We start from the raw sequence: 18,342 nt of genomic DNA, 5'->3' as shown, positions 1-18,342 counted from the left end.
TGACCCATTTTCAAAGGTCGTTCCTCTCCCAGGGATGAGGTCTTTGGAGCTTCTGTTGGAGTTTCTGTAGCCCTGGGTTTTTACAGGATAGGTTTGCTAGTCCCATGTCCAACTCTCCTCCTCTCACAGTTGGGCTTGGGACCATACATGGTGGAGTTAATCTTTAAAGATTATATTAGCTTTATTTGTGACATGGACATTAAAACAATGAAACATACAGTGAAGTGCATCAATCACGTCTATGACCAATACCGTCCATGGATTGTGCCGGACAACATGTGAGTGTTGCCTCACTTCCAGTGCCACCACAGCATGTCCCTTAACTCACTCACCCTAACCTGTACACCTTTGGAATGTGGGAGGAAACTGGAGCACATGGAGGAAACCTATGCAGTCATGAGAAGGATGTACAAACTCCTTATTTTTTTAAATTCAAATTTTTATTATTATTTATTATTATTTTTCAAAGCAGCACAGCATATCATAGAGCAGATACAGCACAGCATATTTACACAGCCATCCCATGACAGACAAACGAATAACACTTACAAACAGAAAAAAGTTTTAATTTAAGTTTAAATTAACATACAACCAAAACTGATCCCACACGTCTTGCACTTTTCCCTCACTGTTAATTCTTCTCAACATGTGTTCATATGATGAAATCTTAATCATTTCCTCAATCCATTCCTTCACAGTGGGAGATCTGGGCTTTTTCCAGTTTTGCAATATAATTCTTGCAGCTGTGATGAGACCCACCTTTAAAATAGTAAATTTGTCATGGTTCACATTAGGTATCATTGTCCTGTCACCCAAGAGTCAAAGCTGTGGGCACAAGGGCAGTGTGGAACGCAACCAATTCCCCAAGAGATCAAGAACTTTACACCAAAGTGGACGAACCATAGAACAGTCCCAAATCATGTGAAAATATGTGAAAATACCCACCTAATTTTTACATTTCCAGCATAAATTATTATCAACAATTCCCATTTTGTGGAGTCTAGTTGGTGTCCAATAATATCTTTGTACTATCTTATACTGAATAAATTTCCCTCTCACTTCCCTAATATGTCTATCCACACTTGTTAAAATATTTGACCACCCATTATCTTCAATATCGCTTCCAAGATCCTTCTGCCATACTGCTTTGAGATTGTTACATGGTTCACCCACAGAGTGCTTGAACATTTTATAAAACACTGATGCTTCATGAACTCCTTATTGACAGTGATCACTGGCACTGTAATCCATTGCAGTAATTGCTACACTACCATGCTGCCCCAATCATGAGCAGCGTAGATCAGGAGGATGGTCAAGTGCTATTTCCCACGTCAGAGGAGTCTGGGGGGCAAGGGGGCACAGGTTTAAGGTGCGAGGGGAAAGATCTAAAAGGAACATGTTACCAGAGGTAGTAGTAGAGGTGGGGATAACTAAAACATTTAAAAGACATTGAATCCTAGTACATGGATTTCATAGATTTTCATAGAGCAATCAGCATGGGAACAGGCCCTTCGGCCTATCTGGTCCATGCCAGACAAATTTGCTATCTAAGGCAGTCCCATTTGCCCACGTTTGGCCCATATCCCTCTGAAACTTTCCTCTGAACCTGTCCTAATTCCTTTTAAAATTTAGAGGAATGAGGCCCAAATGCAGGCAAATGAGTCTGGCCGGGAGAGACACATTGGTCAGCGTGGAATAGTTGGGCTGAAAAGCCTGCTTCCATTGTGTTAAATTCCTTAATTCCCGAGCCAAAGCATTTCATGGGCCCATTCTCTTTCTGCAAATACAGTTCCAATGCTATGCTCCTTACACCTTCAATGGCATTTTAACTCGACAATCCATTAATGCTGTTTCTCCGAATGAAGAGGAACAGTTTTTCTCCATTAACTCTATCAAAATTCCGCATAATTTAAGAAAAATTTCAATAAATCTCTCAGCGAGCTCTTTTCCAATGGAAAGTCTTGCCTCATTCATTCTATCAGTGTCTGTATGATTAAATATAACGTCAGGTTTTGATCCATTACATGATCCATTCACGATAAATGACCTGGAATTTGAAGGCAGGGAGGATGCAATTGTATAGTGTAAAACTTTCTCAAGTGAAAGACTGTGATGAGGGATTCACATAGGACAGAAAGATGCCATTCTACCCATCCAGTCCATGTTGGCTTCTGGAGTGTTGACCAGCTCTTTCCCCACCTATGAACCTATGTCCACTATGGACTTATCTCATGTTCTTGATATTTATTGATTATTAACTTATTATTATTGTTTTTCTCTTTTGTATTTGCACATTTCATTGTCTTTTACAGTTGGTCGTCTGTCTTGTTGGGTGTGGTCCTTCATTGATTCTATTGAGTTTCTTGGACTTATAGAGTATGTCCACAAGAAAATGAATCTCAGAGATGTATTTGGCAACATATAAGTATTTTGATAATAAATTGACATTGAACTTTGAACACATCCTCACTGGTTCTGACCTTCTGAAAGCCCTGGAGAATTCTGTCTCCAGTATCCCTACAGGTTGAGAGTTCCAGATCATTTCCATTCCTGGATAAGTTCTTCCTCAGGCCTGCTGCATCTGGAACACACAAAGCTGAGGTGGTGACCTGAAAGAAGTTTTTAAGATTATGAGAAACGTAAATAAGCCATAAGACAAAGGAGCAGAATTAAATCATTTAGCCCATTGAGTCTGCTCCACCATTCCATCACGGCTGGTCAACTATCGCTCTTAACCCCATTCTCCTGCCTCTCCCCAAAACCTTTGATGCTCTTACTAATCAAGTACCTATCAAACTCTGCTTCAAATATACCCAATCACTTGGCCTCCACAGCCACTGTGGCAATGAATTCCACAGATTCACCAGCATCTGGTCAAATGAATTACTCTGCATTTCTGTTCTAAATAGACATCCTGCTATTCTGAGGCTGTGCTCTCTGGCCCTTAAAGCCTCCCACTACTGGAAGCATCCTCTCCATGTTCACCCTATATAGGCTTTTCAAAATTCAGTTGGTTTCAATGAGATCCCTCTCATTCTTCTCAACATTGAGTACCAGCCCAGAGCCATCAAATGCTCCTTATGTGTTAACCCTTTCATTCCTGGGATCATTCTTGTGAACATCCTTTGGAGCCTCTGCAATGCCAACACATCTAAGGGATCCAAAACTGCTCACAATACTCCAAGTCTAGTCTAACTAGTACCTTATAAAGCCTCAGCATTACATCTTTGCTCTAGTATCCTAGTCCTCTCAAAATGAATGTCAGTATTGCCTTTGCCTTCCTTTTCATAAACTTGTATTTGCCTTCCTTACTACTAGGAAGGGGTGAAGCTGGGTGGGATGTGGGAGGGGTGAGTATTACCTGTGACAAATAGGAACCTGATCCATCAGGGATGAGGGAGGGGAACGTGCTGGAGGGTGGGAAGGTGAAACTCCAAAGCAGTGCTGAAGTAACAACTGTTTTTGACGTTCCTCCCTTCAGCCAATCTGTGAGCAACAGTTGGCAAACAGTGGCAGACCGGGTGAAGAACACTTTGTTCACTGTCCGGGGCCTGAGGCCAAACACTATCTACCTCTTCATGGTGCGTGCCGTCAACGCGCAGGGAGTCAGTGATCCCAGCCAGATGTCCGACCCCGTCCGCACTCAAGGTAAGAGTTTCTTGACAGAAAGGAACTGCAATTGGAATTGGTTTACTATTGCCACATGTTCTGAGATATGGAGGAAAGTTTGCCTTGCATATTGTTCATACAGATCAAGTCATTACACAGTGACCTGAGGTAGAATAAGGTACAACAATAAGAAAGCAGAATAAAATGTGACAGCTACAGAGAAAATGCAGTGCAGATAGACTTACTCCTGAAGCCTTTGCCATGAGTGGGTACAGCTGCAAGACAGTAGAGATTTCCTTCTCCTTGATGAGCTGCCAAACACAGCTGTTGAGCCCCATCTGCCTGAAGGGACTGGTTTTAAGATACTAGTAACCCATCTTTGCTCCTTCACCTGTCAGTAGGAACAGTTCCACTGAGCTTAGTAGCTAAGTCACACGTAAGACTATAAGATATAGGAGCAGAAGCCGGCCCCTCAAGTCTGCTCCGCCATTCAATCATGGGCTAATCCAATTCTTTCAATCATCTGCCTTCTCCCCAGACCCTTTGATGCCCTGGCTAATCAAGAATCTATCTCTGCTTTAAATGCACCGAGTGACTTGGCCTCCAGAGTTGCTCGTGGCAACAAATTCCACAGATTTACCACCCTCTGACTAAAGTAATTTCGGCAATGAAGGCCAGGAGCTGGACTTGGGTGTTAAAGGCTATTTGAGGTGCAGACCATTGGGAGCATTTAATAGATAGTGGGAGCTTATCCCCATTACCCCCTCCCTGGCTGTAACAACCATAGCCCTCATTACCCTTCCCATCTATGTACCTGTCCATGGACCTAGATGTGACCATCCATCGCATCCACTCCCTTCATGATTTTATATATGGCCCTAAGTTCATCCCTCATTCTCCTACACACTGGGAAAAATAGCCCCAGCCTACCCTGCCTCTCCTTTCAACTCAAGCCCTCCAGTTCCAGCGATATCCTTGTGAATCTTTTCCAGCTGCATGCCATCTTTCCTCCAGCTGGGTGACCCAAACTGTGCACAGTAATCTAAGTGTGGTCTCACCAACACCTTGCACAGCAGCTGTATGACATCGCAACTCTTGTACTCTGGCCGACGAAGGCAAGTGTACCATATTCCTGGTTCACCATACTGTCCACCTGTGTCATCAGGTTCAGAGTATTCTGTACCTGTATGCATGGGTCCGCCTGTTCTACAGTACTCACCTGGCGATGAGCAGTCAATGTGTCAATGTCCTGACCTGCTTTAGCTGTCCAGACTCAACTGACTTTTAGAGACAGAATACAATACAGCATAGAAAAAAAATATGTGGTTGGGGATGGGGGGAGTCAAATAACTTCCTTCTCCTTCACCATGTCCCTAAAATTTAAAGAAAAAGATGAGCTTTATTTGTCATCAGTATATCAAAACAGTGAAACGTACAGTGAAATGTGTCATTTGCATCAGCCATCAACAGAATAACAGGATTCAGCTGGGGGCAGCCCACAAGTGTCACCATGCTTCCAGCTTACTAACCCATATGTGTTTGGACTATGGGAGGAAACCGGAGCACCCGGAGGAAACCCACATGGCCACAGGAAGAACATACAGACTCCTTACAGACAGCATAGGAAATGGAATCCCAATCATGATAGCAGGCTTTATTAAGTGTTCCACTAACAGGCATGGGACTGTGCCAGCCACTAGTACTATTGGGCTAGAATTAGTACGATAGGCTAAATGGTCTTCTGCTCTCCTATTACTTTTCCTGGGATTGCCATCAGCTTGTGCAGACTCAAGGCCTCCCCTGCAGCCCACACTCAGACCTCTGAGGGGCTGGCATTTACACGACAGCTCCAATCAGCTCAGTGTGGCCACACTGATCTACATCTCGGAGACCCAAAGGCAGGCGCCTGTGTCAACAAAATCTCACCCGGCGTGATTGGATTTGGACTGTCAGCAAACAGAGAGTGAACGCTTTCCGAATCAAAATTAGAAGGGAAAGGGTCTCAAGTGAATCCCTTCCAATTACCAGTGTCCAAACTGAACTTTAACTGGATGTGCCATTTTCTCTCTCTCTCTACAAGGGCAGCTGCTCTCTGGTGCTTTCCTTGTCTGTCAAATTGCAGATTAGATGGGAAGACACAGGCTGGTTATTTGACATTATCTGGTAGTTCAGGTTGTTGGGGGTGGGGAGACCTTGTCCGAGTGCTCATAGGTTAAGGGTGAAAGGTGAAATATTTAAGGGAAACTGAGGGGAATCTTCTTCACTGAGGCTAGTGTGAGTGTGGAATGAGCTGCCAGCAGAAATGGTGGACACCAGTTCAATTGCGACGTTTTAGGGAAGTTTGGATAAGTACATTGATGGGAGAGTTATGGATGGCTGCGGTGCAGGTGCAGGTCGGACTAGGCAGAATAAGTCTGGAATGGACTAGACGTGTGCTGTAGTCCTCAGTGACGCTATAACTCTAGAGAGCATGTCATGTTATAAGCGTATGTTGAGTGAGTAAGGGTTTTTCTCTTTGGAGCAACGAAGGGTGAGAGGTGACTTGATAGAGGTATACAAGAGTATACCTCTAGTATACAAGAGATATTGATTGAGTGGACAGCCAGAGACTTTTTCCCAGGGTAGAATTGATCAATATAAGGTGGCATAATTTTAAGGTGATTGGAGGAAAATACAGGGAAGATGTCAGAAGTGTTATTGTATGGAGTGGCGAGTGCACGGGAACAGAATAGTCAACATTCTGAGTCAAAACCCTGCACCAGCAGCCGAAACATCGAGAGTCCATCTCCCCTGACAGATGCTGCTCGACCTGCTGAGCTCCTCCAGCAGATTGTTTGTTGCTCTGGATTCCAGAATCTACCATCTCTTGTGTCTCCTCTGAAGAATATGCCCTTTGGTACCTTCTGTGAGGATGTGGTCACAATGAATGACAAAGAAAGAGAGGATGGGAATGAGGATGACAGAGCAGAGGATGAGCCAGCGGCAGATGATGGATGTAAGGAAGGACAAGCCAATGATTGGGAACAAATGCAAACAGAGTAAGTAGTTAGTAATAGTTAATTGGAAATAGTGTACCACAGAGGCAAAATTTAAAAGGACAAAGAATGCAAGACTGAAGATGATGCTTTAAGTGCACGTAGCATTTGGAATAAGGTGGATGAACTCATGGAGTAGTTAGAGATTGGTCGGTATGACGCTGTGGGCATCACTGAGTCATGGCTGAAATAAGACCATAGTTCGGAGCTTAACATCAAAGGATATACTTTGTATCAAAAGGACAGACAGGAAGCCATAGGTGGTGGTGTGGCTCTGTTGGTAAGAGATGGAATTGCACTTTGGAAAGAGGTGACATTGGACTAGAGATTGTTGAAGCTTTGTGAGTGGAGTTAAGAAATTACAAGGGTGAAAAAAAAACATTATCGGAATCATACATAGGCCTCTAAACAGAAGTCAAGATGTGGAGTTGAGATTGCAAAGGGAGCTGAAAACATCAAGTGATAAGGGTAATGACACAATTGTAATGGGGGACTTCAATATGCAAGGGAATTAGGACAATCAGGTTGATGTCAAATCATAGGAGAGGGAATTTGTTGAATGCCTACAAGACGGCTTTTTAGAGCAACTTGTGCTTGAGCCTACTCAGGGAAAGGCTACCTTAGATTGGGTGTTGTGTAATAACCCTGATCTTATTAGGGAGCTTAATGTAAGGGTACCCTTAGGAGACAATGATCATAATATGATTGAATTCGTACTACAGTTTGAGAGGGAGAAGTATAAATCACATGTATCAGTATCACAATGAAATAAGGGAATTACAGAGGCATGAGAGAGGAGCTTGCCCAGGTGGATTGGAGGAGGATACTGGCAGGGATGACAGAAGACCAGAGATGGCTGAAGTTTCTGGGAATAGTTCACAAAGCACAGGATAGATAAGTCCCACAAAGGAAGAAGTTCTCAAATGGCAGGGGTAGGCAAATGGGTCTGACAAAGGAAGTTAAGGACTGCATTAAAGCCAAGGAAAGGACATATAAGGTAGCAAAAGTGAGTGGGAGGTTGGATGATTGGGAAGCTTTTAAAATCCAATAAAAGACAACTTAAAAACCTATAAGAAGGGAAAAGATGAAATATGAGGCCAGACTAGTCAATCATATAAAGCAGATACCAAAAGTTTTTCCAGTTATATAAAGAGTAAAAGGGAGGTGAGAGCTGATATTGGACCACTGGAAAATGAATGGGGTGACATACTAATGGAGGACAAAGAAATGGCAGATAAATTTAATAGGAACTTTGTATCTGCCTTCACTGTGGAATACATTAGCAGTGTGCCAGAGGTCCGTGTGTGTCAGGGAGGAGTGCTGGGCAAAATGAAAGTTCAAGTCACCTGGACCAGATGGACGACTTCCCAGAGCCCTGAGAGAAGTTGCTGAAGAGATAACGGATGCATTGGTCGTGATCTTTCAAGAATCACTTGATTCTGGCATGGTCCCAGAGGACTGGAAGATGGGAAATGTCACTCCACTCTTTAAGAAAGAACGAAGGCAAACGAAAATGCCAGATTGCCTAACCTTCATGTTTGGGAAAGTGTTGGTGTCTAATATTAAAGTTGAGGTTTCGAGTACTTGGAGACTAATGATAAAATAAGTCAAAGTCAGCATGATTTCTGTAAAGGGAAATCATGCCTGACAGATCTATTAAAGTCCAAGCAGGGTGGGCAAAAGAGTGGCAGTGTAAGTCATTTACTTTGATTTTCAGAAGGCATTTGATAAGGTGCCACACATGAGGCTACTTAACAAGATAAAATCCTCTGGTGTAACAGGAAAGATACTGGCATGGATAGAGGAATGGCTGACAGGCAGGAGGCAGCGAGTGGGAATAAAAGGGGCCTTTTCTGGTTGGCTGCCAGTGACTAGTGGTGTTCCTCAGGGGTCAGTTTTGGGACCGCTACTTTTCATATTGTTTGTCAATGATTTAGATAATGGAATTGATGACTTTATGGCAAAGTTTACAGATGATACAAAAATAGGTGGAGGGGTAGGTAGTGCTGAGGAAGCAATGCGATTGCAGCAAGACTTAGACAAAATGGAAGAATGGGCAAAAAAGTGGAAGATTGAAAAAAGTTTTGGGAAATATATGATAATGCATTTTGGTAAAAGGAACAATAGTGCAGATTATTTTCTAAATAGGGAGGAGGTTCAAACATAAGAGGTGCAGAGAGACTCAGGAATCCTCATGCAAGACTCCCAGGAGGTTAAGTTACAGGTTGAGTCTGTGGTAAAGAAGGCACTGGAAATGTTAGCATTTATTTCAAGGGGAATCAAATATAAAAGTAAGGAGATGATGCTGAGGCTTTGTAAAACAATAGTTAGGCCATAATTAGCATATTATCAACAGTTTTGGACCCCGTATCTCAATAACAATATGTTGTCATTGGAGAGATTCCAGAGGAGGTTCAGAAGGATGATTCCAGAAATGAAGGGGTTAACATATGAGGATCATTTGGCAGCTCGCTGGAATTTAGAAGCATGCCAGGGGTGGGGGGTAGAATCTCATTGAAGCCTACCAAATGTTGAAAGGCCTAGATAAAGAGAATGTGGAGAGGATGTTTCCTCTGGACACAGCCTCAAAATTGAGGGACAACCCATTAAACAGAGGTAAGGAGGAATTTTTTTAGCCAGAGAGTAGTGAATCTCTGGAATACTCTGCCACAGACTGCGGTGGAGGCCAAGTCCATGGGTGTATTTAAGACAGAAATTGATAGTTTCCTGATTGGTTGGGGCATCAAAGAATATGGCTAGAAGGCAGGTGTATTGAGTTGAGTGGGATCTGGGATCAGCCATGATAGAATGGTGGAGCAGACTTTGGCTGAAAAGCCTAATTCTGCTCCCATGTCTTGTGTTCTGGTCTTAAAATTCCCCAATAGATTACCTCTACAATCACGCCAGGCAGTACATTCCAAGCACCCACCATCTCATTGTAAAATACTTGCCCCTTACATCTCCTTTGAAATTACCCCCTCTCACCTTAACTGCATGCCCTCTGGCATTAGACATTTCAATCCTGGGAGAAAGGTACGGTCTGTCTACTCTATATATTGTTTTCATATTTTTAAACCTCTATCCGATCTCATCTCATCCTCCGCCACTCCGGAGAAAACAACCCAGGCCCCTTGTTATGACACATGCCCTTTAATCCAGGCAACATCCTCTCTGATTTGCTTTGTTGCAAATGACATTTCACTGTGTATGACAAATAAAGTTAAACTTTAATCTTTTTACTTGTGTCTTGCTGTGCCTTCTCAGATATCAGTCCCCCTGCGCAAGGCGTGGATCACAGGCAGGTGCAACGGGAACTTGGCGATGTAATCATACGGCTGCACAATCCACTGGTCCTGACACCATCTAGTATCCAAATCACCTGGGCAGTAAGTACAACCTCATTCTTCCATCAGTGGTCAGTGCTGCGATGTAAGTAGCACCCAGACATCTGGTTTCTTGATATTGCCAGTGTTCTAGAACACGAGAGAGTCTGCAGTTGTTGGAAATCCAGAGCAACACACACAAAATGTTTGAGGTACTCAGCAGGTCAGGCAGCATCTGCAGAAGGACATATACAGATTGGTCCAAGACTCTGTATCAGGACTGGAAAGAAGGGAAGAAGTTGCCAGAATAAGAAGGTGGGGGGGGGGGGGTGGTGTATAAGTTTTAATTCATTCACAAGTCCTGATGAATTGTCTCACCGCAAAACATCATCTGCTTATTCCTCTCTTAGCCCCTGCCCAAACCCGTTGAGTTCCTCCAGCATTTTGTGAGTATTGCTCAAGATTTGCACCATCTGCAGAATCTCTTGTGTTAATAATTTCCTCCTTAGTTCGACTCTAAATCCTCTTTGAAGCTTGAGCCTATTCTCCCTAGTTCAAGTCTCAATTGCCAGTGGAAACAACTTTCCTTCACCTATCTTAACTAACACTCTCATAATTTAAAATGTTTTGATATGAGCCCCTCTCATTCTTAAGAATTACAGCAACTCGATCTCTCCCTACAGGCCAACGCCAGTGCTCCCTCTAAGGTGTGCTGTGTGAATGTGTGCGCGTGCACATCTTTTGCTACTAGCACACAAAAGGTTGTTACCCTCTACCTCGTTGGCATGTTAAGTATATTTCACGATTGTACACAATCACATTTCCTTTTCCGGTTTCTGATGCGGACAGTGTTGACAATGTGGAATTTGTGATGATTTGTCTGCAGATTTTAGAACTGGCTTATTTATATTGTTTTAATGAGGAAATTGTTGATTCACTATGTCAAATTGTGAAGAAGCAAAGGGCATGAAGTGCAAAAAAACTGCTAGTTGATTTAAAACAGAGTGGCTTAATGAAACAGTGGAAACTGCTATATAGAAAGCTCATGAGGTCAGGAATGTGCAGCTATGAGAAATATTTATGTATAATACAGAAACTGGTGTTACCTGCATGTATTGTCAGATGCCAAAGTTATTGACGAATTTGCAAGTGGGAAGAAGTGGAGTGATATTTGTAAACTTGACTTTTTAAAGCATCATTGAGCAAGCCAATCACATATGGGCGGTGTGCAAAAGCTCTGGTGAGAAAATCCTTCAATACCCACTGCAGGCCTGCTCTGTATGCTTTGTGAGAGTGCAGATGAACAAGAGTGAAAATGATCAAACCCAGAGGGGATCAAAGTTCTTATTGACAGTTATTTTATCTCTTTTAAACTATGAATAACAAACTGGACTCGGTAGTTTATTATCCCTAGAATAGCTTCTGGTTTACTTCCACTTAAACATTCAATGTGCACATGTTGTCACTCAGCAAAAAAATTCACAGCACAAGATTTTTGCGCACACTGGTCATTACAAATTAGAGGGAACATTGGCCAACACTCCTTTCCTCCAGAATCAATCCGGTGAACCGCCTCCCACGCCGATATATCTTTCCTCTAAGAAGGAAATCAGAACTGCATGCTTTTCTCCAGAGAGATATCAAGGAAAATTTAATACAGTTTTCACAATTACAGAGTAAATAAGAAGAAACTTAATCTTTTAAAAGGAGGGCCAACAACCAGAATCACAATCAAAATCAGGTTTAATGTCAGTTTTAATTAACGTTAAGAAATTCGTTATTTTGCAGCAGCAGTACAGAGCAACGCATAAAATTACTATCATTTCAGTAAGTGGAAGTGGTAGATGATGGTTCGACTTCAACATTTAAGAGAAATTTCGATAGGTACATGGATGAGAGGATATGGAGGGCAATGGACTGAACAGGTCAATGGGACTAGGCAGATTAATGTTTCTGTGCTGTAATATTCTACGAATATGAAAAAAGTAAATTATTTATCTTATTTAGTGATTCAGCATGGCCCTTCTGGCCCAACAAGCCCGCACCCCCAATTACACTCATGTGACCAACTAACCTCATACATCTTTGGACTGTGGGAGGAAACGGGAGCACCTGGAGGAAACCCACACAGTAATGGGGAGAATGTACAAACCTTTTACAGACAGTGGCGGGAATTGAACCTGGGTTACTGGCACTGTAAAGCATTACGCTGACTGCTACGCTACCCTGATGATGGGTAAATAAATAAGTAGTGCAAAAACAGTGCAAAAGAGAGCAAGAATAGTGAGGTAGTGTTCATTTCCATTCAGAAATCCAATTTTGGAAGAGGACTGATGAATCAGCAGGGTGATAGAGAGGACAATCTTTTTGTGTACTATGTTGTCATCCAGAACACATTGACCAAACAGCTGATGAAAATAAGTACACTCGGAGCATACAAGGGGAACTGGAGATAACTTACTATTCACAGTGCAGTGAGGGGAAGGGGGTTGTGGGTGTGGGGGAGAGCGAGACTAATTGGTCAGTTCTTTCAAGGCACTGGAGCAAGCACAATAGACCAATTGACCCTATTCAGCACCACCATTTTACAATTTTGGGAGCACTCAGTTTCTGGTGACTCAGGTTAAAATGAGGTCATGTCATCCCTGAATGAAAACAGCTGCTGCTTGGACTGGAATTGTTGGCTAAAGTTACAACCCTATAAAACCTCGTGGCACACTAGGAGACCTTTCAGAAGCTCCTTGAAAGAATTATCCAATTAGTCCCACTCCATCTGGCCTTTCCTCATAGCACGGTAAATATTTCCTTTCTAAGTACTTATCCGATTCCCCTTTGAAGATCTTTCCAGTCCTTGTTTAAGTGCAGTGCCCAGATTTGGCACACTAATCCAAACCAGTGATTTATAAAGATTTTATTTTAATCTCCTTAATTTTGTGTTATGTGTACTTGTTTACAAACCCATAACTGCTGTCAGTTTGGCAGACGACCGTCCTACAATTTTCTTGGAAACACTCCAGAGGCTTGGACCAATGATCTTGAGATGAAGCTTCAAAACCCACTCTGACTACATGGAAAATAAAATGTTGTTACTTATGGTGACGAGAAGATGTTTCCTTTCATGAGGGAGTCTGGGACCAGCGGGCGCAGCCTCAGAATAGAATGACATTGCTTTAGAACCAAGATGAGGAGGAATTTCTTTAGCCAGAGGGCTAATGAATCTGTGGAATTCAGTGCCCTGGGTGGTGGTGGAGGCCAAGTCATTGGGTATATTTAAAGTGGAATATTCAATATTTTCTAAATGGAAAGACTTTAACATTCATACCAGGTCTATGTCTGTACTGTATGGCCCAGAGTAAAATGTAGGGTCTCACTGAACGAACTAACTGTATCAAACTCCTACCAGTCATTTGACGGATTGTATTATGTACTAAATAATACCATATGACCACAAGACATGGGAGCAGCATTAGGCTATTCTGCCCATCAAAACATTTTATCACAGCTGATTTAATCTCCCATTCAACCGCATTCTCCTGCTTTTACTCATCACCTTTGACACCGTTACCACTCAAGAACCAGTCAACCTCCGCTTTAAATATACTCAATGACTTGACCTCCACAGCCATCTGTGACAATGAATTCCACGAGTTCACCACCCTCTGGCTAAAGAAATTCCTCCTCAACTCTGTTCTAAATGGACGTCCCTCTATTCTGAGGATGTGCTCTCTGGTCCTAGACTCTACCACTAGAGGAAACACCTTCACCTTCACTCTATGGAGGCCTTTCAATATTCAATAGGTTTCTATGTAACCTTCCCTCCAGTGTTTCTAAACTCCAGTGAGAACAGGCCCAGAGCCATCAATTGCCCCTCATGCGCTAACCTTCCATTCTTGGGATTGTTTTTGTGAACTGTCTCTGGACCCTCTCCAGTGCCAGCACATTCTCTCTTCGCCCAAGACTGCTCACAATACTCCAAACGATTCTCATGTCACTACCAGGAGAGAAAAATATCAGCTTCATCAATATGTTGGAGTCACATAAGGTGGTATCGGGCCTTCTAATGGAGTATCATAGACAGTGTCGGTTGCCTATTATAGGAAACATGTTGTAAAGCTGAAAAGAGGGCATACGAGATTTGGATGTTACCAGATCATGAGGCCAGAATCACAAAGAGGAGCTGGGTAGGCAAGAACTATTGGAGGTTGAGGGTGATCACTTTTCCCACCCACTCACCTTCCTCATCAGCTGGCTTCACCTATCTCCATCCAGCTTATGTTCCATTTCCTCACTCCACCTTATTATGACTTCTTCCCCTTCCCAACAAAAAGTCTTGGCCCAAAACATCAACTGTTCATTCATTTCCAGAAATGTTACCTGACCAGCTAAGTTCCTCCAGCATTTTGTGTGTGTTACTCTGGATTTCCACCATATGCAGAATCTCTTAGAAACATAGAAAACCTACAGCACAATACAGGCCCTTCGGCCCACAAAGCTGTGCCAAACATATCCTTACCTGAGAAATTACCTAGGGTTACCCATAGCCCTCTATTTTTCTGAGCTCGATATACCCGTCCAGGAGTCTCTTAAAAAGACCCTATCGTATCTGCCTCCACCATTATCGCCAGCAGCCCATTCCACGCACTCACCACTCTCTGAGTAAAAAATTTACCCCGGATATCTCCTCTGTACCTACTCCAAGTACCTTAAACTGTGTCTTCTTGTGCTAGGCGTTTCAGCCCTGGGAAAAAGTCTCTGACTATCCACACGATCAATCATCATGCTTCTCATCATCTTCTACAACTCTATCAGGTCACCTCTCATCCTCTGTCATGCCAAGGAAAAAAGGCTGAGTTCACTCAACCTATTCTCATAAGGCATGCTCCCCAACCCAGGCAACGTCCTTGTAAATCTCCTCTGCACCCTTTCTATGGTTTCTACATCATTCCTGTAGTGAAGCGACCAGAACTGAACACAGTACTCCAAGTGGGGTCTGACCAGGGTCCGATATAGCTGCAACATTACCTCTCGGCTCCTAAACTCAATCCCTTGATCGATGCAGGCCAATGTACCATATGCCTTCTTAACCACAGAGTCAACCTGCGCAGCAACTTTGAGTGTCCAATGGACTCGGACCCCAAGTTCCTTCTGATCGTCGACACTGCCAAGAGTCTTGCCATTAATACTATACTCTGTCATCATATTTGACCTACCAAAATGAACCACTTCACACTTATTTGGGTTGAACTCCATCTGCCACATCTCAGCCCATTTTTGCAACCTATCAATTCCCCACTGTAACCTCTGACAGAACCTCCACACTATCCTCAACACCTCCAACCTTTGTGTCATCAACAAATTTACTAACCCATACCTCCACTTCTTTATCCAGATCATTTATAAAAATCACAAAGAGAAGGTGTCCCAGAACAGATCCCTGAGGCATACCATTGGTGACTGACCTCCATGCAGAATATGACCCGTTTACAACCACTCTTTGCCTTCTGTGGGCAAGCCAATTCTGGATCCACAAAGCAATGTCCTCTTGGATCCCATGCCTCCTTACTTTCTCATTAAGCCTTGCACAGGGTACCTTATCAAATGCCTTGCTGAAATCCATATACACTGCATCAACTGCTCTACCTTCATCAGTGTGTTTAGTCACATCCTCAAAAAATTCAAACAGGCTCGTAAGGCACGACCTGCCTTTGACAAAGCCATGCTGACTATTCCTAATCATATTATACCTCTCCAAATGTTTATAAATCCTGCCTCTCAGGATGTTCTCTATCAACTCACCAACTACTGAAGTAAGACTTCCTGGTCTTGTATTTGCTGGGCTACCTCTACTCCCTTTCTTGAATAATGGAACAACATCCTCAACTCTCCAGTCCTCCGGAACCTCTCCCATCCCCATTGATGATGCAAAGCTCATTGCCAGAGGCTCAGCAATTTCCTCTCTAGCTTCCCACAGTAGCCTGGAGTACATCTCGTCCTGTCCTGGTGACATATCCAACTTGATGCTTTCCAAAAACTCCTGCACATCCTCTTTCTTAATATCTGCATGCTCAAGCTTTTCAGTCAGCTGAAAAGTAATCGGTACAATCTCCAAGACCTTTTCCGTAGTGAATACTGAAGCAAAGTACTCATTAAAAAGCTCTGCTATCTCCTCTGGTTCCATACACACTTTTCCACTGTCACATTTGATTGGTCCTATTCTGTCACGTATTATTATCTTGCTCTTCACATACTTGTAGAATGCCTTGAGGTTTTCCTTAATCCTGTCCGCCAAGGCCTTCTCATGGCTCCTTCTGGCTCTCCTAATTTCTTTCTTGAGCTCCTTCCTGCTAGCCTTATAATTTTCTAGCTCTCCAGAACCTTTCGTAAGCTCTTCTTTTTTTCTTGACTAGATTTTCAACAGCCTTTGTACACCACAGTTTCTGTACCCTACCATCCTTTCCCTGTCTCATTGGAACGTACCTATGCAGAACTCCACACAAATATCCTCTGAACATTTGCCACATTTCTTCCATACATTTCCTTGAGAACATCTGTTTCCAATTTATGCTTCCAAGTTCCTACCTGATAGCCTCATATTTCCCCTTACTCCAATTAAACATTTTCCTGACTTGTCTGTTCCTATACAATGCTATTGTCAAAGAGATAGAATTGTGATCACTATCTCCACTATATCACTATACGAGAGAGGTCTGGAGTGGGATGAGGACCATCACTGGGTTCCGGCAAACTAGCAACAGAGGAGCTGAAGGCAGTGTGGACAGGGCCAATGAACTTAACCTGTTCTTCAACAGACTTGACGCTGTGGCCCCTGCCCATCCCCCACACGATTCATCTGTTGTCGGCCCCCAACCGACACATACTCCACTTTCCCCTCCTACCGCTCCTCACAGCCCCCCACCCTGCTCTCATGACTACACCCCTCCCCCGCCTGAAACCACCACGGTGAGCTTCACAGCTGAATAGGTGAGAAGACAGCTGAAACGTCTTCATCCAAGCAAGGCTGCAGGCCCGGATGGTGTCAGCCCCAGGGTGCTCAAAGCCTGTGCCCCCACCCCCAGCTATGTGGAGTACTTCACCATGTCTTCAACCTGAGCTTGAGTCTCCAGAGGGTTCCTGTCCTGTGGAAGACGTCCTGCCTCGTCCCTGTACTGAAGATGCTGCGCCCCAATGACTACAGACCGGTGCATTGACCTCCCACATCATGAAGACCCTGGAGAGACTTGTTCTAGAGCAGCTCCGGCCTATGGTTAGGCCACACTTAGACCCCCTCCAGTTCGCCTATCAGCCCCGACTAGGAGTTGAGCATGCCATCGTCTACCTGCTGAACCGTGTCTACGCCCACCTGGACAAGCCGGTGAGCACTGTGAGGGTCATGTTTTTTGACTTCTCAAGTGCATTCAACACCATCCGCCCTGCTTTTCTGGGTGAGAAGCTGACAGTGATGCAGGTGGATGCTTCCCTGTTGTCAAGGATTACTGATTACCTGACTGGCAGACCACAGTACGTGCGCTTGCAACACTGTGTGTCAGACAGAGTGGTCAGCAGCACTGGGGCTCCACAGGGGACTGTCCTGTCTCCCTTTCTCTTCACCATCAGCACCATCTACACAGAGTCTTGCCATCTTCAGAAGTTTTCTGATGACTGTGCCATAGTTGGATGCATCAGCAAGGGAGATGAGGCTGAGTACAGGGCTACAGCGGGAAACTTTGTCACATGGTGCGAGCAGAATCATCTGCAGCTTAATGTGAGAAAGACTAAGGAGCTGGTGGTGGACTTGAGGAGGGCTAAGGCACCGGTGACCCCTGTTTCCATCCAAGGGGTCAGTGTGGACATGATGGAGGATTACAAATACCTGGGGATACGAATTGACAATAAACTGGACTGGTCAAAGAACACTGAGGCTGTCTACAAGAAGTGTCAGAGCCGTCTCTATTTCCTGAGGAGACTGAGGTCCTTTAACATCTGCCGGACGATGCTGAGGATGTTCTACAAGTTTGTGGTGGCCAGTGCTATCACGTTTGCTGTTGTGTTCTGGGGCGGCAGGCTGAGGACATCAGACACCAACAGAACCAACAAACTCATTCGTAAGGCCAGTGATGTTGTTGGGGTGGAACTGGACTCTCTGACGGTGGTGTCTGAAAAGAGGATGCTGTCCAAGTTGCATGCCATCTTGGACAATGTCTCCCATCCACTCCATAATGTACTGGTTAGGCACAGGAGTACATTCAGCCAGAGACATTCCACCGAGATGTAACACTGAGTGTCATAGGAAGTCATTCCTGCCTGTGGCCATCAAACTTTACAACTCCTCCCTCGGAGTGTCAGACAGACTGAGCTAATAGGCTGGTCCTGGACTA

The 18,342-nt window shown here is 43.9% G+C and overlaps 1 protein-coding gene across 5 annotated transcripts in view; it reads left to right on the top strand.

Moving 5' to 3' along the window:
- robo2 (roundabout, axon guidance receptor, homolog 2 (Drosophila)) overlaps nt 1-18,342 on the top strand; it is a 596,210-nt gene that overhangs the window by 427,993 nt on the left and 149,875 nt on the right. For all 5 annotated transcript variants that reach the window (XM_059969002.1, XM_059969005.1, XM_059969004.1 and 2 more), the window contains exons 13-14: nt 3,482-3,648; nt 9,909-10,030. In XM_059969002.1, the coding sequence (XP_059824985.1) occupies nt 3,482-3,648; nt 9,909-10,030 (289 nt within the window). The remainder of the gene's footprint in view (nt 1-3,481; nt 3,649-9,908; nt 10,031-18,342) is intronic.

Source organism: Hypanus sabinus, chromosome 4, assembly GCF_030144855.1.
Source record: "Hypanus sabinus isolate sHypSab1 chromosome 4, sHypSab1.hap1, whole genome shotgun sequence".
NCBI lineage: Eukaryota > Metazoa > Chordata > Chondrichthyes > Myliobatiformes > Dasyatidae > Hypanus > Hypanus sabinus.
This window is presented reverse-complemented; position numbering and strand designations above follow the sequence as displayed.